This window comes from Hyaena hyaena, unplaced genomic scaffold (assembly GCF_003009895.1).
Source record: "Hyaena hyaena isolate Hyena2069 unplaced genomic scaffold, ASM300989v1 scaffold_81, whole genome shotgun sequence".
Lineage (NCBI taxonomy): Eukaryota > Metazoa > Chordata > Mammalia > Carnivora > Hyaenidae > Hyaena > Hyaena hyaena.
This window is the reverse complement of record NW_024080714.1, coordinates 2,113,229-2,134,556: the sequence shown is the minus strand read 5'-3', so window position 1 is coordinate 2,134,556 and position 21,328 is coordinate 2,113,229. Positions and strand designations below refer to the sequence as shown.

The 21,328-nt window shown below is 44.2% G+C and overlaps 1 protein-coding gene across 6 annotated transcripts in view; it reads left to right on the top strand.

Moving 5' to 3' along the window:
- The window catches only part of TIAM2 (TIAM Rac1 associated GEF 2), a 231,503-nt gene that overhangs the window by 137,836 nt on the left and 72,339 nt on the right, over positions 1 to 21,328 (top strand). For 5 of the 6 annotated variants that reach the window (XM_039234099.1, XM_039234098.1, XM_039234102.1 and 2 more), the window contains exons 8-9: positions 9,268 to 9,453; positions 10,089 to 10,247. In XM_039234099.1, coding sequence (XP_039090030.1) covers positions 9,268 to 9,453; positions 10,089 to 10,247 — 345 coding nt within the window. The remainder of the gene's footprint in view (positions 1 to 9,267; positions 9,454 to 10,088; positions 10,248 to 21,328) is intronic. The other variant, XM_039234101.1, reaches the window with a different exon arrangement.

Sequence of the window (21,328 nt, the reverse complement as noted above, 5' to 3'; positions counted from 1 at the left end):
CCAGACAAATCCAGAAGCTTGCGGACAAGAAGAAACTGTTCTTCCGGTTTTCGCTGGGCCACGTCTCACGTGTGGTCCCGAATCTCCAGGATCCAGTAGCGTCAGTTTCTGTTCTCAGCTGTGGAAGTTCTGGACTCAGGGGTGTCAGAGTGTTCGGGGCGCCCCAATGAAACAATCTCGGGCTGATCGTATGGGGAAAATGTGGTTTTAACTTCTACCGGCTCTCTAAAATTTACCTCTGTAGCCATACTTTAGTCCTGTAAAGGGATGTCCTTACAGAATGTCAGATGTTTGGGTCGAGGGAGATAAAAGGGAAATGGGGCAACATTCAGAGGCTCTTGGGCTGTTCTCCTTTTTTCCTTCCCGTTTCCTTTTTAGTGGCCCTAGGAGATCCAAGCAAACATTTTAGAAAAATATACATTTTCATTAAATATGATTTTGTGCCACAATGCAGTTTCATTAAGTGTCTTTCATAGCTGACAAATGATTAATTTATGATGTCTCTGGGAGGGAGCTACATTCACATAACTGCAGACCCAAGGGTCTTCGATGGTTGGGTTGCCTGAAAAGAAGCTTTTTCAATTCTTACTGGTGGCGCATCATGCATTCTTTATCGGAACCATTACATTAGTAATTCAGTTCTTCCTACTCTGACACCCCCCTCCCCCGCCTCTTCCGTACACACAGTTCTCTTCTCATCCTGGGCTTGTGAATTTTTGGTAAACAGTTGGGAAAGATTCTTAGAAATTCCACCTGAAAATATTCCCCGTGCCATTTCGGCAGTTTTTAAGGTTGTCCTTGAGTCCTGTTTTCCCACAGGTCTTTGCAGCAGGTCCCACGAATTCCATTTGCTGCACTCACTGTCCTTTGCTTGTTTGCCAGATGGTTGTAAAGAGGGCTATTAGCTCTTTACTTGCAGACGCAAAGAGTAGGAAAAGCCAAGGCGGGAAACAGGCACATGCTTAGGATTAGTTTTATGAGATGGTCTTTGACTAGAGCATGTTCTGTGAAGCTACAAAGGCGAAGATGTTTGCAAACCCAGACCAATAAGATCACGACCCTCCGCATATCCCATAATGATATACTTTTCTCTAAACTCCCTTTTAAAAGCTTCTTTGAAAGAGCAAAAGTGCTTTATCTGCTTGCCACTTAAAAACCTCCGCGTCACTATGTTATTTTACGTAAAAGAAAATATTTTATCTATGCAGCGCCTCCCCCCAGAAACCCCCAAGGACCTCAGATATGGTCATTTATAGGCTAATAATGGCAGAATTTACGGTGTACGTTACATCATGCACAATAAAGTATCCGGAAACAGATTTCCTTTGATGTGCTTGGGCGGAGGAGGTCACTGCGTGCACCCGTCCAAATGAAAAGATGAAACGACGCCGTCAGGGTAACAGGGGCTGGTCACCATAGCGGTGCGTGGAAACGCGCTCTGGCCGAAGCAGACTGTCACGGGGGCTTGTCCCGGGGGCCTCTCCGGGACCGCGTGCGGCAGGACGGCGCAGCTTTCATTCGGGCCCATCCGACGTGGAGCGGCCCGCACCGCCCTTCCCCTGTTGGGTTCCCTTTGAAGTTCCCAGGGAGGAAGAGCCAGAAATCAAGCCCAGTTGGTGGTGCTGTATTTTCCTTTCCATTCATTATTTCAAACACACAGAGACAAAACCTCACCACCCTTGGGCGATCCTGGCGCCCCACCCCCTCAGGGGGCTTCCCGCATCCCGATGCGGTCTCTGTTCTCCGTGTTCCTCGCTTGCCCTGCTTAACGGGCAGGGCGGGGTGGGAGGAGGCAGCCAGGATGGGGCAGGGGGGGTTGGGGGGGGTGGGAAGGTTGGGACGAGTAAGCATGGCCTTAAGGAAAATAAGATATGGGGTGTGTGCGTGTGGGAAGCCATTTGGGGAATAAAACATTGGAGAGTGAGTTGGTGAAAGGGATTTGAGGAGGAAAGGCCAGATTATGGAGGTTCTGGGCTGTCACTTTAGTTCAGTGAGTATTTATTAAGTGCGTATCTGGGCCAGGCCAGTGTGCACTGACTGGGGACTTGAAGAAGACGCTGCCTTGGCCCTCAGGGGCTCTCAGTCCGACAGGGCACCTGGCAGTTAAACATACAATTTCAAGTAATTTAATGAATCCAGGGCAAGTGATATTCCAGAGTGTTGTGAAGACAAATGGGAAGTGTCACCTCCAGTGTAGTCATGGAAGACTTCCTGGAGGAGGGGTGCCTGAATTGCTTCTTGAAAAGTGAAGGGTCAATCAGGAGAGGAATGGAGAAGGGAATGCCAGGCCAAGAGTCAGCATGAGCAGAGGCAGAGTGCTCTGAAATGGCCCGGTACACCCTGGCAGTGTGATTTTTCAGGCACACGGTGTGCAGGGTGAGAGATGGCGGGGGGCAGGGAGGAATGTCCTCTCCCTTCCCTGTACTGCTGCAGAGGTGGTCAGCTTTGTCCTTCCTCACATGCCTCTTTACAAGGCCAGAGTGTTTGCATCTGTAAAGCAGATCTAGTCATGTGATTGCCAGGTTTAAAAATCCTTCCTGGGGCTCCTGGGTGGCTCAGTTTTAGGTTAAGCGCCTGACTTCGGCTCAGGTCACGATCTCACGGTTCATGGGTTTGAGCCCCGCATCAGGTTCTGTGCTGACAGCTCAGAGCCTGGAGCCTGTTTCAGATTCTGTGTCTTCCTCTCTCTCTGCCCCTCCCCCACTCATGCTCTGTCTCTCTCTGTCTCAAAAATAAACAGACTATAAAAAACAATTTAAAAAACTCCTTCCTGGCTTCTGTTGCTTATAGGACAAAGCCCCCGATGACGTCTCCTAGCAGGGCCAATCGTGCTGAAGGATCTCCCGCTTTCTTTGTGGTCCCCCTGCCCCCGCCCTTAGGCAGAGGAGACCCATCTAGGCCACACATCCACGTACAGACATGCCCTGGGCTCTGCCCCCGTCATTGGGCTCACCCCTTCTCGTCTGTGATGAAGGGTGTAGGGACTACTTTCATCAGGAGGCTGTCCTTGACCTCTCTCCCACTCACTCCAGCAGGGACCATTTTTATACGCCATAATATTGGGGTCTCTTATCTTTGCTCTCATTATAATTACCCCCTTGTGTATAAGGTTGCTCTTAGTCTGGAAGATGAGCTTCTAAACGATCTGTAGCTTTCCCATCTCTGTATCCCTGGTGCTTTGCTCGCTTGAGGTGGTGTGTGAGTGTACCTGTGGTGCACTGGGCTCTTCTCTGTGTGGGCCCCACCCCTGCTCCTTGATGCCAGCTCTGGGCTTCCTTCCCTCAGGCCTTCCCTCTTTCTTCCCCAGCTAACCTATCCTCTTCTCTTTGATCTCACTCCTCATCCTCAGGGCCCTTGAGCTTATTTATCAGGGCTCTTACCTCAGGGCATGATCATGTATGATTTCGCAGTAACTCCATGCGTTAAAGTTGTACGTTTCACCCGTTTCAGGGTTAAGCCAATTTTCTAACGGCACACAGCTGGTGAGTAGTGGTTTGACTACAAACCACTACTAACTACTGGCCTCTGGGCTCTGTTGCCTCTCGACAAGACTTTGGTGAATCAGATTATGTTTTGCTTGCTGATTAATCATGTGATCAATGGTTTTATATAAAATTGAAATGGTCTCCATAACTTGGATTTTTTGGCTTGATTTGATAGGAAGTGTATTCATTGTAAATTGGAGTGAATTTTATGGCATGTGAGTTCTATCTCAAAGGAAAACAAAACAAAACAGATTCTCTAAACCTTAGCTGGGTGTTCAGCCCACTAGTTAACCCCAGTGTAATCTCTGTCGCTAGATGGACTTTCCTGAGAAAGGTTGTAGTGCTTGGAAAATACTGCATGGGAGGTTTTCAACTTACTCTACCAAACAGGAAAAAAAAAGAAAAATGAATGATCTTTTAGGACAGACCTTGTAATGGACAAATGACCAAATGCTGTGGTCAAATGACTGAATGGTAGAAAGTATTTTTCTAGGGTGTTGGGTGTGGCAGGACTGTGCTTGTCACCGTTTTTATGTATCACTTATTCATCTGTTATTTTTAGCATTAGGCTTCCTCTCCACCCCCCCCCCGCCCCCCGCAGACTGTCATCATCTTTCTGAGCTCATGAAGTGAATATAGTGACATGAGCAGTATTGAAAAGGAAACTTTTGCACTGCTTTTGTGACGGTGCCTAAGTGGGGTTTTCCTCCTTACTGTTGTTCTCAATAATTTTTTCTTTTGCAGTGGAAGTTAATTCCTTAGAGTGAGTTTTCTTCATGTCATTTTCCTGTGTTGTACAGGACGTTAGAAGAAATAAAAGCTCAATCTGCATAGAAGTTGAGTTTTTATTTTCATGTCCTGATATTCATCTTTTTTTTTTTTTTTAAATATTTTGTTTATTTCTGAGAGAGAGAGACAGTGTGAGCAGGGAGGGTCAGAGAGAGAGGGAGACACAGAATCTGAAGCAGGCTCCAGGCTCTGAGCTGGCTGTCAGCACGGAGACCAATGCGGGGCTCAAGCCGTGAGATCATGACCTGTGCTGAAGTCGGACGCTTAACCTACTGAGACACCCAGGCGCCCTGATGTTCATCTTAAAAAATAAAGTCTAGGGACGGTGATCAGCTTTTAAGGAATTCAGAAAAGGGAAACACAGTTTTGGTTTAAGGGAGTTGATTTGGGGCATTTTCATTTTTAATAATGTTAGAAAAAAAGTCTCCAGAAATTTCCTGATAAATGTGAGGTCAGATATTATTACTGTGTTTATGATGATAGTGACTGAGGTCTACCGAGGTAGCATTTTAATCGCTACGAAACTGTCTTCTGTTTCTCCCTCTACCTTTATAAAAATGTATCTTTATCTCCTACTTTATCTCATCATTGAGGGGTAACTATAAAGTACATTTATGATTTTAGTTAACCTCATTTAAAATTTGGGCTGAACTTGTACATCAAGCCTGAGGAGACTGAAAGGCAAAATGTTCGGTACAAACAGGACACCCAAGTGAGAGTGTACGCTGCTCCCATCCTTCCACGTTGAATGCCCGGGGATTTGGGGGAGAAGTCAGGGTGACAGTTGGATGAAAACTTACAGGAGAGTGGCTGCAGTGGGTGTCGGATGTGCACAGGCATCTGCCTTAGGAGTGACAGGGCCTGCGATTCAGGGGGTGCATTGCAAGTGCTTGACAGTAGCTCATCCCCACGTGCTGCTCACCTCGGATCTGCTCCGAGCCTTTGCGACTCTGGAAGGGCTAGCTTGTTAGGGGGCCCTGGTCAAGTCACTTCCCTCTGAGGCCTCAGCTTCCTCTGCAGGGAAGCGAAGGCATGGTAATTGCAAGCCCATTGCATAAGTTGGCAGACTCTCTCAGTGTCACAAGCTCTGTTTTGAGCTCGTTTTGAGCTCGTGGATCAGCCTTTCTACTTCCCCCTTCCTTCCAAGTAATTCAAGCATGTGAATTCATATTTTTACTTGGTTTTCTCCCAGTTCCTTTTCTACAACTTGGTTGAGTCTCTGGAAAGAAAAATGGAATATTTCATTGTTTCTTATCCAACCACAAATCCTCATTTAACCTCCACGGCTGATCCTGTCTAAAGGAAACACAGGCTTCCCAACAAGAAATGCTGTCTTTAAATATGGAATAGGGGCACCTGGGTGGCTCCGTCGGTTAAGCATCCGACTTCAGCTCAGGTCATGATCTCACAGTTTGTGGGTTCCAGCCCTGCATCAGGCTCTGTGCTGACAGCTAGCTCAGAGCCTGGAGCCTGTTTCAGATTCTGTGTCTCCCTCTCTCTCTGACCCTCCCTGCTCATGCTGTCTTTCTCTCTCAGAAATAAATAGAACATAAAAAAAAATTTAAATACGGAATAGATGTGTGACTAATGATGACCGACTCTGCTACAGAGATCTGTGGTGGTGAACGCTGTATTAGGCAGGGTTCTCCAGAGAAGCACAGCCACAGGATATATGAAAGAATATATATGAAGAGATTTATTATAACGAGCGTAATCATGTGACTGTGAAGGCACACAAGTCCCACGGTCTGCAGTGTCAGCAAGCTGGAGACCCTCATGAGTTGCTGGTGCCCTTCCCATTTGAAGGTTGGCTGAATCAAGACCCAGGATGAGCTGGTAGTTCAAGTCCAAAGGCAGGAAAGAAGCCAATATCCCAATTTGAAGGTCACCAGGCAGGAGGAATTTTCCCTTACTTGGGAAAGGGTCAGCCTTTCTGTTGTGTATTCAGGCCTTCACCTGATTGGACGAGGCCCACCCACATTGGGGAGGGCCATCTGCTTTCCTCAGCCTACCCATTTCAATGTTAATCTCATCCAAAAACACCCTCGTGGAAACAACCAGGATAATGTTTGACCATGACTCTGGATACCCCGTGGTCCGGTCAAGTTGACAGATATGGAATGAACCATTACAAAGGCTGAGTCAGGATGAACATGAGAAACATTGTTGAAATGGAAAAGTCATAAAGTCCCTTCTCATTTGCATTTTTTTATGAAATTCAGTTTTAAAACAACCTCTACAAGGTACAGTATTGAGTGAGATACTCATTCTCTTGAAGCATAATCACATATGTTAGGGGCCGTCTTCATCTCGGTAAGGTCATTCAGGCTGTCTGGGTGTCCCAGTCTCTTCTTCCTTGCAAACAATGTAAGCATCTGAATTCATTTTCTTCTCATGAATTTACCTGGATTTGGGGTGGAAATGTTGAGGCATGCTGACGATGATTACCGTGTTTCTGACAAGATTTTAAGACTGGGAATCACTGAGCCAGCACGGTCTTTACTTTCCAGTGGTGTTTTGATGTGGAGTCTCATAAATACATAAAAAAAAACAAAAAAAACTTGACAAACTCCAGAATTCAGTGAAAATACAAGTTTCCTCTTCCCTGGTCTCTCATGATTGGCCGACACCCAGATTTTATTTTACTTTTTATTTTTGTCCTGTTAATCCACTGTGGATGGCATGGGCTTCTTTCTCTTGTGGTGTCCAGCGCCTCATTGGTTTTCTTTCCTCTGATGCCTGTACCCTGCAACAGAGCCTCTAGAAGAAATTCCCTCATTAGCGGTTTCACATGGAGGTATGAATGGGGGATGCGCTTGAATAGACTACCCAGTCTGGAAACATTACATACTATTAGGAGACAAAAGAATGCATCTGTAATTGTGGATTTTCAGGAATCCGCTAGAGAAGATATTTGAGAGGCAGAGGTGGGGGTATAGTTTTCACTGAGGCTCACAGCTTCTAGTAGCTGTCAGGTCATGGTTGTATAAGACCCTTGCGTTACCTCTGGAATCTGGAATGCTCTCCTGTGGCAAGCTCACGAAAAGATTTGCAGTTTCAGTTTGGACTGTCCTGTTAGTGTAGAGCTGTCGTCCTCACTCTACGGCTACGAGCCAGGATTGCTGGAGTTTGAAATGTAAACTTTCCTAGGCTTCACACTGAGTAGACTCTTCAGGTATATGGCCTGGACGTGTTCATTTTTAAAAGCCAACAGGTCATTCTAGTTTTCATAAAATGCTGACACCAGGAGGCTGTCACATCACTAATAAGGATGTACAGAAGCGTAAACAGGTTAAATTCACTACGGAGCTTGAGAGTTTTCCAATATGCTCCAGGACTTTGGTGTTTTGCCCACACCATGATGAGTCAACAAATTATTTTAGGTCTCGTAGCCATTGTGTTTCTTTCTTTTTAAAAACATTTTTTTAAATGTTTATTTTGTTTTTGAGAAAGAGCATGAGTCAGGGAGGGGCAGAGAGAGGGGGAGACACAGAATCCGAAGCAGGCTCCGGGCTCCAAGCTTTGACAGCACATATCCCAGCAGTGGGGCTCGAACTCACGAATGGCGAGATCATAACCTGTGTCAAAGTTGGATGCTTAACTGAATAGTCCACCCAGGCCCTCCCCCCCAATTATGCTTCATTCATATAGAGAAAGTGTGTGGTGACCTTCTGAAGATATCCATCCAGAGGACTTGGAGGGCATCTGGGGAATAGCCAGAGTTTGTAACTGCTTTCCTCTCAGGAGAGACTGCAGTGAGCAGTAGTGTTTAGGGTTGGAGATCTTGCAAAATATCATTTACCCAGAATTAAGGACTGGCCTGGAAAGTTTGCTGTGAATAGTTAAAATCTGCTTGGATGTAGGACATGGCCAAAGTAGAGAGGCAGCTGTTGCAAATGAAGTGGCATGTGAATCTTAATGACAAGCTTTTGCTGTAGACCTTCTCCTGGATTCCTGGACGTGGAGATGGCTCTGGCTACCATTGGAAGGCCAGCTTTCTGCCCTGCTGCTGAGTCCCTGTGTGGGCGAGTGACTAGAGCCTTCTTCATAGGTGATACATAAACATAACTGATCCTTGTTCTGATCCTTGGAAGAAGGGGGAGTGCCCCCTCCCCGAATTTGATTCTGTTTCTTTACCAATTCATAACTTCAGTTTTGAGGAAGCACATAGAAATTTCAGTTGTGTAAATAGTTCGATGTGTTTTAATTTTATTCAGATGTATAGATGGTGATTATTCTCTAATACGCTTAAAATAGGAGTAAAAGCTCTTTTTGCCTTTACCCCTGAAGTCCATTGGCTTCTTTCTTTCTTTCTTTTTTTAATGTTTATTATTTTGGAGAGAGAGACAGAGTGGTGCAGGGGAGGGGAAGAGAGAGAGAGGGAGACACAGAATCCGAAGCAGCTCCAGCCTCTGAGTTGTCAGCACAGAGCCCCATGTGGGGCTTGAACTCAGGACCGGTGAGATCATGACCTGAGCCGAAGTCCGATGCTTAACCATCTGAGTCACCCAGGCGTGCCCCCTCCCCCATTTGAGTCGTTCATTGAGAATGTACTGTAGTATAAAGTCACCGTGTCCATTATCCAGCCTCTGTGTGCCATTCAGTTAATCTGGTTCAAGATCATAGGCTGTAAATGTGTAGGGAAATTAAACAATGTGAAATAACTGGCTACGTTATGCCTCCTGCCTTATGCTGGCATGGGTCAGAGTGCTGGAGTTCTCCAGGGGCCCTGCTGTTGCGGCATGCGTGATCTTGCACTGGGACCCCCGGCTTTGGTTTGTTCTTGGCCATCCCAATGACGTACAGTGCTGGCTGACCCGGCGTGCTTAGGCAGGAAGGCTTGAGTGGGGTGAGCAGCGGGGGCTGATGTCAACCACGCGGCCCCAGCTGCAACCAGCTTTTCCTTGAAGTTTATGAAAAGGACCCTATGTTCGGCTGGACCCATGAAAACTTCTCATTTTAATTTAAATTATCCCCGTTCTTCCCCAAACAGATCCAGCAATGGGAGCAGAATCTGGAGAAGTTTCACATGGATCTGTTCAGGATGCGCTGCTACCTGGCCAGCCTGCAAGGCGGGGAGTTGCCCAACCCCAAGGGCTTCCTCGCCGCCGCCAGCCGCCCCTCCAAGCTGGCCCTCGGCAGGCTGGGCATCTTGTCCGTCTCCTCTTTCCACGCTCTGGTGAGCTCTCAGGGAAGGCTATGCCGGTGGTTTTCGGGGACGATGGTGGAGGCCCACCTTTTCCCATCTGGTCCTGCGACTTGACCCAGTAACTGCCCAGGGGCCACCCAGGGCCGGACACTGCGGGGATGGAGGGTGGGAGGCATCCTGCTGTCAGGAGTCCTGGCTTCTCTGCTGTTTTCTCCTAGGAGCCCAGCCACTCATAGACAGGGATTCAGTATTCACATCTGCACCCACCTGTCTGTTACACTTCGTACTGTCAGGAAGGTAGAAAACCCTGAAGAGTAGCCGCAGTGGTGTGAGGAACCCAAGGACTAAGTGAAGCTTATGTTGTTTGTGCTTCACAGAACCCCCTCTGGGGTTTCTGAAATGGCTTCTGTGGCTAGTACTACGTTGTGCCTGCGGGCCTGCCCACCCAGCTGCCCACCCTGGAGAGATCTGAGAGCGGTAACTAGTTCTGTGTTGTCCAGATGAGATGGTGGGTGCGCTTCTGGAATGTCAGACATGCGGTAGCTTTCGGTGCTGGTCAGAACACAGTTCAAGCATGCAAGGTTTACCCCTGTTCAGGCAGCGGATAATTCTGTCCCCCAAATAATAACGTTTTAAGATTGTTTTAAAACTGTGTTTTTGATTAGGTCTGTTCTAGAGATGACTCTGCTCTCCGGAAAAGAACTCTCTCCCTGACTCAGCGAGCAAGAAACAAGAAGGGCATATTTTCTTCATTAAAAGGACTGGACACGCTGGCGAGAAAAGGGAAGGAGAAAAGACCTTCCATAACTCAGGCGAGTTCCTCGGTAAGGGAGGGACAGCGGACTCATTGGAAAATCCTTGATGGTCAGCAGATCATAAGTGTTCATCATCCGTTAAGGATGAGATAAAAGGTGATTCAAAGGAATGCAGTCGTTAGCACAGGCTTTTTCCAAATGAAAACACACATGTTGCTCCGCCTCTTTTTGGCGCTTCTGAAAAGGTATTCACGCCTTGCTCACACCTGCAGCCCCAGGAACACAAAACTAACACCAATCAGAAAAGAATCCACACTTCTCATTGCCTTTAGAAAATTTTTTCCCCATAAGAGTTTATATTAAAACAAATGTGTAAAATTAATAATAGAGTAATGGTAACCAAATTCTATCGATGGGTTGTGCTACTAGACACTTTGCTCGCTTAATCTTTATGACACAAAGTAGGCATTTTGTCATCACATTTTATAGATAAGTAGCCTGAGACCTGCCAAGGCAGAGTCACTTCCTCACCTTTGTTCACTCAGCGCTTGCAGGGCAGGGCTGGCCTTGACCTACCTGGATCCAGACGTCCAAAACATTGGGCTATTGCAGTGGCTTACTGACCTAGAAAGGCACCTGTTCTAATATTTTACAGATAATATGAGCACTTCTTGGTGAAATGGGCCCACGTATAGTGAAGGTTTTTAGAACATTTTGAATACCCCTGTCTGAACCATTTCCTAATGACGTTAATATGGTGTATGATGATGAATTTTATATTGCAGATTGATATCTTAGAATTATTTTTTCCAAGACTGTTGAAAAGATGAGTTATCCTGTGATAATCTGACCATTTCAATGAGAGGGGAAAATGTGGTTAAGGCAGAAGTTTTGTTTCTACTTTTAACATGTTATTCTGAACACACTTCCCATATCATCTGGAAGAGAGGGTCACATTTCATGGAACTTTATTTTCTAATGGTATATGGGTATTTATTTTATTGTGTATCATAGTTTCATGAATTGTATAAATGACCAGTAGAATCCACTCCTTTGACCTGTTCACAGCCCTGAAACAATAAAGGTGGAGGTGGTGGGAGTGGGTAGGTTGATCGAAAGGGGCAGAAACACATGAACCTTCTTCACCTGGCCTCTCTTTTACATACTCCTATACAATCTTTATCTACTCCTGTATGATGGAAAACGGATATCACATTTAAAGGTAGTGGTTCTACTTATTCTTTAATTGTCAACTTATATTGTGTTGGTTATAAATGGAAAAATATTTCTTTGTTATACATGTAGTTCAACTATAGGCCACTGGTTAATGCTAGGCTTTTCTTTTTGAACTGAACTTCTGTGAAGTTTAAATAATGTTATTTGAGGCAAATTTTGACTTTAATCAAGATAGTCAGTTCTTTTTTTCTTAGTGTTTATTTTTGAGAGAAAGTGGAGAGAGAATGAGTGGGGGAGGGGCAGAGAGGGGGAGACACAGAATCTGAAGCAGACTCCAGGCTCTGAGCTGCCAGCACAGAGCCCAATACGGGGCTCAAACCTGTGAACTGTGAGATCATGACCTGAGCCGAAGTTGGACACTCAACCCACTGAGCCACCCTGGTGCCCAAAGACAGTCAATTCTATGTGATGATAATGATAAATAACTTGATAACTTGCTTATTTTTCTTACGTGTTGACCTGTGACTAACTATATATGAATATAATATGGTCTTTACTCCATCATATGTGGTAAGTTCTTACTGTAAGATTTGAGAAACAAAAGCATTTACACATGCTTTATTTATTTACTTATTTAAGTTTTAAGACTTATTTTAATATTTAAGTTTTAGTTAACATAAAGTGCAGTAGTGATTTGAGGAGGAGAATTCAGTGGTTCCTCACTTACCCACAACAGCCAGTGCTCAGCACAAGTGTCCTCCTTAGAACCCATCACCCATCTAGCCCATCTCCCGAACGTGTTTGTTTCAAAAGGATAGAAACTAATTATGGTGTTTTTATTTATATAAGGGAATGAAGTAGATGTGCTGTAGGTATCCATAAGTGTTTAAATGGCCAGTTCTTTAATTTTTATTATTTTACTACAAAATCTAGAAGACAAAAATTAGAAAAAGTAAATTATTCCTTGTTCCTCTACCAAATCACAGCCACTGTTATTTTTATTTTTTAATTTTTTTGATTTTAGAGCAAGAGAGAAAGCATAAGAGCATGAGTGGAGTAAGGGGCAGAGGGAAAGAGACAGAGAGAGAGAGAGAGAGAGAGAGAGAGAGAGACAATGAGAATGAATCTTAAGCAGGCTGCGTGCTCCATGCAGAGCCCTGTGCGGGGCTTTATCTCATGACCCCGGGGTCATGACCTGAGCTGAAATCAAGAGTTGGATAGATGTTCAACCAGCTGAGCCACTCATCCCCAGACACAACCACTTTTAATATTTAGCTTTATTTTTTCCCCAGTTTTTGTTCTATGCACATTCGGAACATAGTTACAAGCTTGATTTTGGTGGGTTTTGTGAACTCAACTTTGAGCTCTGTTTCACATCTTCAGAAATGTGTACTGCTTGGTTAAAAACAACATCAAGTAGGGGCCCCTGGGTGGGTCAGTCAGTAAGCGTCCGACTTTGGCTCAGGTCATGATCTCACGGTTCATGGGTTCGATCCCCGCGTCGGGCTGTGTGCTGACAGCCAGCTCAGAGCCTGGAGCCTGCTTCAGGTTCTGTGTCTCCCTCTCTCTCTGACCCTCCCCTGCTCATGCTGCCTCTCTCTCTGTCTCTCTCAGAAATAAATAAAACATGAAAAAGTTTTTAAAAAACAACATCAAGTAGATCCAAGATAACTTGAATAATATATGACATTATAGAAAAGTAAAATGTGTAACCATATGGGAAGTAAAAGGGAAAAAAAGGCAACTTTCCCTTTAAAGTTAAAACTTTAAATGTAGCAGAGTAGCACTTAGTATAAATTCTAATATGAAGGAAGATACTGTGAATATTATGGAGCTTAAAATTGTAAATACTGAAAAAGGGTAGCTGCCAAATGAACCATTGCAGCGCCATTTTATTTGTCTTTTCTCCCACCTCCTGTCCATCAGATATTCGAACCAAGTAGCAGTTAAGGATTTTCTGGAACTCCGCTGTCTCTAAACTCTGTAACTCCAGTGAGGGAAACGTTTCTGTAGGTGGCAGCCATCTTCCTTTACATCAGTGTCGCAAATGCTAAGGTTTGCAGGCAGTGCTAGTTCAGAATCTTTATGTGCATCTGTTGAAAATAAGTTTAGAATTCAGATGGTCTCTAGTGGCTAAATAAGAGGTATTCTCAGAATGCTGAGTAATTTTGAAGATATCTAAATTCATGGAGATCCTATCTTGAAAAGGCTAGACTAAAATCAGAATAGTGACTTTCATTTATACATCCCAATTGCTCAGCAGTACTTACACTTGTTTGAGAGTTTAGTGAATCTAAAATTGTATTTGCCCCTCAGGGTTGTTGGAGATCTTCACACAGGTAGTACTTCTATGCTGTGATCACCCGGTACCCTCAGTGGGGAGCACAGGTCATTTCTAGTCTCCAGAATGGCTTGACAAAACAATTGTTCAGAACCATTTCCAAATGGAATTGTGGAGTAGGGTAAATTGTCTGGATGAACATATGCTTTTTTGTTTTTTTGTTTTTCGCATCCATACCTTCCCCTTAAAGCTTGTTTTGTGTCATGGAATGATTTCTCTGTTGTCTTCACCAAATCATCTCATCTCACTTGTCCGGTGAACCTCTAAACTATTTGTTGAGGCTGAAACCTGATTTTAACAGGCTCGGACAGATTTAATATGCTTTTGCAGAAGTAGGCAGTGTTATTTCAATAAATTAATTGGGATAATTCAGTCAGTTGACAATTTTGTTGGACAAAACCAAGAAATGGTTGAGTGTTACACTATTGATGGGTCCTGAGGGGAGGGGGTAAGGGAGGTGCTTTCCGGTGATCCTAAATTATATAAAACAGACAGCTTCCTCTTCTGCCTTCATGTGAGTTTGGCCCCCACTGTGGGCCCCAGGGCTGTTGAGTATACTGTTGTTATTATTGACACTATTCCCAATCGGTTGCTGTGCCTGAGGTGTCCTCAGAGGGGACAGAAAACCTCCACTCAAAACCCTATTCCCCTTGATCTCCCATTCTCAGAGGTCAGAGTCTTTAAGAGGGTGGGTTATGAGATGGAATGGCTGGTGCAAGGGGCCATGTTGCTGCGTTGTTTCTCTGTGTTCCCAGTGCTCTCCTTTTGCTAGATCTGACCAGCCGTGGGGCTGCAAAGAAGACTAATCCAAACCTTCCTCTTCATAAATTATGTCATCAAAGTGTCAGACTTCTGTAAACAAGTTATCAATAAATAACTTCTATTCCCTTTACTTCTATACCCATGCAGAGCCTATTTCAAAATTCAGATCAAATCACCATCCTCCTTTTTTCATTTGATTAAAAAAATGGTATTGCCATTATAGGCCCCCCCTCTAATTGAAAGTAGAACATTTCTGTGAAACTTTTTGTAGGCGGGATTGTCCTAAAGTGAAGCTGCAGATACCATTAATTTGTATGGAAAACTTTTCAACGTTCTCAGACCCAAAAAATAACCTCGTGGGCTTTTCTGATACCTTCGGGCACATCTCGCTAAAGGATGCACAAAATAAATCGAGGTAAAGCTCAGATGCTCACAGACACAAGACCGTTCAAAGCTCTGGTGGCATGATGCTCAGATGCTGAGCGTAGCTCCCAGGGAAGGAGCTTGGCGGTGCCACTCTTGCTTCTGGGGTGTTCATCCTGTTTCTATAACGGCTTGTTGCGAAACAGACACTGAACACATTATTGCTTTTCACCTGATTTCATAAAAGTGAAAACCTTCTATAGATTTCTTTTGGTTAGTTGTAACAGGTACACATGTGGGTCTTGCATGAAAGCAAAGTGGCACATTGCGATCTGTGGAAAAGCAGAGACCCCTATATTTCCTTGGTTCTTACTACCTTTAACCCTTAGTGATGCGACCCAGTTCTGTCTCCTGGGGAGGGTTATAATTGGGACCCTTGCTGTGTATAGTTTGTATTTAATGATTATATAGATATTCTCAGTCCTTAGCACACTGCTTAGGATATAGTATCACTTAATGAATTTCCCTTTCCTCTGTATTAAAGAATTTTTTATTTTTAGAGAGCGCGAGTGGTGGAAAGGGGCAGAGGGAGAGGGAGGGAGAATCCTAAGCAGGCTCTATGCTCAGCGTGGAGCCCAGTGTGGGGTTCAGTCCAACAACCCCGGGATCATGACCTGAATCAAAATCAATTGCTGGATGCTCAACCGACTGAGCTACCCAGGCGACCCTGTCTTTTCTCTGTATTCGATGTAGTCCTTTAATAATAGTTGAGAAGTGTTTGATCTGCAATTCAAAAACCATACTTTTAAGGTTGTATCTCTTCCAGCGTTAAATAACAATTTAAAATTGTTTGAAAGTTAGGAAATTATATCACCAAAGCATTTTTTATTAAGAGAACTTATATCAGACTTTGAAAATAAATTTTGCTGGGGTGCCTGGGTGGCTCTGAAACATCCAGCTTTGGCTCAGGTCATGATCTCATGGTTCATGGGTTCAGACCCTGCATCGGGCTCTGTGCTGACAGCTCAGAGCCTGGAGCCTGCTTCAGATTCTGTGTCTCCCTCTCTCTCTGTTCCTCTCCCATTCGTGCACGCTCTCTCTTTCCCTCTCAAAAATAAACATTAAAAAAAGAAATTTTGCTGAAAAAGCTGTTGATGGTCAGAATCAAGCCTAGTGCTTGTTTAAATTGGGCTCAAATTACCAAATGATCTTCTTGTGATTTAATTGACAGGTGCTGTGGGAGGCAAATATTGCATCTGTTTTTAAAAGCATATGTGCTTAAACATTTATTCCTATTTTAACTAAAAATTGCCTCTGGTATAGGGACACTGAATAAATTCTTTTGACTTCTGTGGCTGTTTTAATGGTGTTTTTATCATTTCTGTATGACAGTACTCAGATAACTAGGTTTAAATTGAGTTGCCGGTGGAATTAAAGATATTTGTATTTTGTGTCTCTGGGACTTAAAATTCTGCCTGTAGCTAGCTGAATAATATTTCCCTAGTTTTCCTCTACTCATCACTCTTGGAGAGTGTTTATGAGCTGCTTAGACCATCTATTTATATATAGTCGGTATATCATGTCCATCAGCGACACAGCAAGGCGGCCATTCCCGAGCATTGGTGGGGAGGGGTCACGGGCATTTTTAAATATTCCTCTCTAATTGGTGCATCCTGTAATAGTCCCAGCAGTGAGTCATCCTAATTCAAAATCTGTTAAGATTGGAGTAAAGCCAGTCTTCTTTGAGCATTTTTGAAAGGACATTTTGGCGAGCCCAAAATGAAAGCTTTTCATAGAGTACTTTCTGATGAGCAATAATGAGTCTCAGGCAGCGTTGGAAGGGAGGTGTTTGTTATGGAGATTGTGACAACAAATCCCCCACCCAGGCACTGGCCCACAGCTACCCCAGCAGCTTAGCTGCAGAAAGGTGGCGCCCCTAGGCCCTGGCTCCCTCTCTCTCGGAAAATTGGCTTGGGGTGTCCCAACTTTCTGTGGCTGCGAGTGAATGAAGTATTGTCACATGAGTCATTAGCTCCAACGTTAGTAATGTTGGTTTCTTAAATGGAAAATATGAATGAAACCCACTTACTCCTGAACATAACCTAGTAGTCTGTCTAAATAGAATTAGTAGTGTGGGACCCCACATAACCTGTGCCCATGTACAGATTGGTCTTTGTTTGCCTTTCATATCAACTGAGGTTTGGGCATCAGCCCAAGAAGGAGATAAACACTTTTCTCCTTCATGACATTTTACTGTTATTAAGAAAACCAAGAGCAAGGAACTCCTTTTGTGTTTTCTCCTCATCTCACTTGCTAATAGACTTTCTTTTTATCAGCAACTGTGGTAGAGGGCCCATTTGTGACAGCCAGATTGTGATTTTGCTACTCACTTCCCTTCAGTGATCCAAGTAGTAATTACAAGCCATTTGATCCAAAAGCATCTGCTGTGAGAACATGCGGAGTTTCAATTTTCTCTCCTTGAGGCACACTGAGCATAAGTAATTTGACATGTGCTTTCAGGACCGTTAATGGAATGGTAATAATAAACGCTTCCGTAGAAGTAGCCTACGAGGAAGGCAGACCTTAGCTAGTGGGTCCGTAGTGACCGCGCCTGCGGTTCAGCGATGATGATCGCATCTCTTGGGTGCCCAGAGCTGACCACACGGTGGTCTGGGCACCGGTAGCTCTCCAGGGTTTTGAAACAAAGGATGGTTCTCGGGCAGTTCTTGACAGTGGCCGTCTTTGAATTTCGGTGGTTACGGCTACTAGGATGTGATTCTACCATCCAGACTGAATTTCAGAAAAGTGCCTTTACATCGTACCAGCCCTTTACAGTTTATGTGCCTTCAAGTGCCATGCCTCACACCAGTCTCCTGACCACCCCATGAAGCTGGAGGGTTTTAGCTCCCCTTTAAAGGTGAGGAAACGGAAGTCCAGAGACATTAGATAACCAGCCTATACACGGCTGGGATTTGTCCAGATTGTCTGTTATGTTTTTGCTGTCTATGTTCATCTCCAGGAACAGGAAACCTTGAGCAGGCTAATTGGAAACTAGTTTTCAGTGGGGTGGATTGTGGGGAGAGGTGGGGGAGGAGGAGGCAGGTAGGGGGTGTACAGCCTTGGCAGAGGAGCCGACCATGGGCTTCTGGGTGAGTGGTTAAAAGATGAACGGAGTGCCTCTGCAAAAGATAGTCTGGAAACAGAGCTTTACAGATGGCTTAGTTTGTTTGCTTATTTCCAGGATTTTCTGTTCATCTTAGGAAAAAGAATATAGGAGAATATTTTATCTGGCTTATTGAAAGTAAAGCCATGTGTATATATTCTCGGCATGGATGGACAGCATCGACCCTTGAGGGAATCAGTTTAGTTTTCACTCCAAGTGAGCAAAGCTCACCACAATGTAGGAGGTCTGTAAACACACAGCCTTTCCTTTTTCTCATTTTTATTCATTAATCAACTCCACATGCTTGATACTTCTTCGGAATAACCAGATTTTACCTTTCTTTCACTGCAAATGTTTGAGATTGTGTGCTATGCACAGGACACAATTACATTTAAATTTCCATTGCAGGATCTCTTGAGAGGCTAGGCATCTTTCACAACCTTGGCTTTGATAGGCATCTTCCCTTATATCGTTTATTCGATCTTAGGTCAGCGGTGTAGACTTGGAAAGGGATTCCACGAAGCAGCCATAGGCACAAAGCCTTGTTTAACTGATAGAGTACGAACAGTCTGTCCTTCTCCCATTTTGGCATTTACCTGCATCCTTTTCTCTTGTCTAGGACTTCTTCCCCTTCAGTAATCTCCTATTAATTTTTCTTCTTGAAACTTAGGGAAGATTAAGACCTTGACACTGTATAAATAGGGAGCTTTCACCTTTCAAACCAACGTATGACTGTGAATTTCTAGTTGTATCCAGTTCAGTACCCATGTGCTGTGTATGTGGTGGGTGCAGAATGCACTGTGTCAAGGGCCGAGGAAGACTCAGAGCCAGAAAGACAGCCTCTGCTGTCATTTGCGTTAGCGCCTGGGGGTGTGAGAGAGGCCTAAAAATGACTATCCAGTTAGCTGGGCGTAGCTCACTGCTACACCAGGGATATAAGACAGTAGACTCATTTTTTAAAATTAATTAATTTAATTATTTCCTTTAACGTCTGTTTATTTTTGAGAGACTGACAAAGCACAAGCAGAAGAGGGACAGAGAGAGAAAGAGAGAGAGAGAGAGAGAGAGAGAGAGAGAGAGAGAGAGAAAGTACAGAATCTTAAGCAGTTTCCAGGATCTGAGCTGTCAGTACAGAGCTCAACGCAGGGCTTGAACCCATGAACTGTGAGCTATGACCTGAGCTGAAGTCAGATGCTTAAATGACTGAGGCACCCGGGCACCCTTATTTATTTTTAAACTTTATTTATTTTGAGGAACAGAGAGAGAGAGAGAGAGAGAATCCCAGGCAGGCAGGCTCCACACTGTCAGCACAGAGCCCAGTGCAGGGCTTGAATTCCTGAACCATGAGATCATGACCTGAACCAAAATCAAGAGTTGGGCATTTGGCCAACTGAGCCACCCAGAAGCCCTGACAGTAGACTCCTTTAATTGAGTAGAATTGGGGGGCAGGAGAGACCTCGTTAGCGAGGGAGTGGGAAGCATTTGAAAGGGTATCTGGGGTTCAGTGCTGAAGCTATGGTGAATGTAAATCAGGCAAAGGAAATGAAGTGAAGGCTCTGGAGGCAGGACAGAGCTGCTGCTTTGTGGGAGTGTCGGGTGAGCCACGTTGTCTGATTAGAATGGTGGTTTGTATGGTAGAATGACAGAAAAGAATTGAGAAATGTGTCCATTTTGTGGGGAGGTAACTGCCAGGTTGATATTTCTTTAGTGCAGTGGTGGTGAGCACAGACTGAAGCCAGGTTTCTAGTTTCAGATCCACATAGTAACCACCATCCCAGCTCACTGTGAGCTTGGGCAAGTTTCTAGAATTTTCTGAGCCTCATTTTTCTCAGCTGTTACATAGAGGGCCAGGACAGTGCATAGAGGGGTGTTAGTAGTGAGTGTACTGACAGCATGTGAAAAGCTTGTTCCATCCAGGGGCTCCTGGCTGGCTCATTCATTAGAGCATCACGCAACTCTTGATCTGAGTCGTGGGTTCAAGCCTCATGTTGTGGGTGGAGTGTTCTTAAAAACAACAACAAGAAAACTTACTCCATCTGGCCCCATGTAAGGCAGGTGCTCCGTGCTGGACAGTAAAGGATGGGGACAGGAGGGCAGGAAAGTTGTGAGTCTGTATTTCTCAGGTGCCGCCCCCACCTGTCTATCTTCAGTTGCATTTTTTCTGTTCTGCTCTGAAAATGCAGGATTAAATTGCTTTGCAGGAGTAATGGACTTCCCCTTGGCCTGGTTTCTTACTCCACAGTGACCTCTGCTGGGCTTTTCCTCTGATTGTCAGCAAGCGTGGTTTGAGAGGTAATGTCTGTACCTCTAAGACACTACTTGCTTATTGCTGATGCACCTGGTTGAAATCACTCCCCAGAGGAGGAATGATGTGAAGGGATAGGGTCCTTCAGGAGAAAGTGCATCCCTGCTGGTTTCCTGCTCCTTGGCTCCAGGCATCTGCTCCTCTCTTTTTCTCCTTTGGTTTGGCACGTGAGGTGGATACTCATTCTGGGCTATGATCATCTTCCCGGAAAAAGCACAGAAAGTGACAGATTCGCGACAGACCTAGGAACGTCACCGTAAAGATGAATACCACAGTTTCAGAAACGCAACACTGAAAGATTGATTCTTCCTTTGCTTTTCCTAAGCCTGTTCTTTTGAAATATTTAACATATCTATTCTCCTTTTTAAATCCTGCATAGGAGGAATTTTTACTCTGAGGGTTTTTTTTTTTTTTTTAAATGCATGGAATTCAAAGTAAAGTCATCCATTTATAACCTTAATTTATGACAAGTAGGATATAATAATGTGACAGTATTGAATCTATATGTAACATTTTCTAGTGTATAAGATATTTTCACATCTGTATTTTTTTTTTTTTTTTTTTTTTTTTGCTCGCAAAACCTGTATTTATAAACTTAGGTAATTATATTACTGATATCCCCTTTTACAGAATGGGTGACAAGGCTCAGCAAGTGAATGTCCTGTCCTATTGTTAATTAAACGGTAGAGGTGTAACTTGAACATCAGGTGTTTTGATTTCAGATCCCCACGTCTTTACTACCAGGCTAGTGCAAGAAGCTAACCAGAGGGCAGCATTTCGGAGTTGCTTAATAAATGTTAACTGCTTTTGTTGATAAACCATGGAAGTTCACGTTAGCGTGCGGTCATCGAATTCCCATAATAATGGGGCCTAGGGGAGTAAACATATTTGGGAAAAGCTTCCTATTAAAAGTGGTATGTTTGGAAATGACTTTTAAGAATGTGTAGATCTGAAATAGTTGAAAGAAAGAAAAAATGTCCCTAGGATTAGAGACTGACTTAAAAAAAGCAAATAGAAGAGATAAGAGAAACATGGTTGGA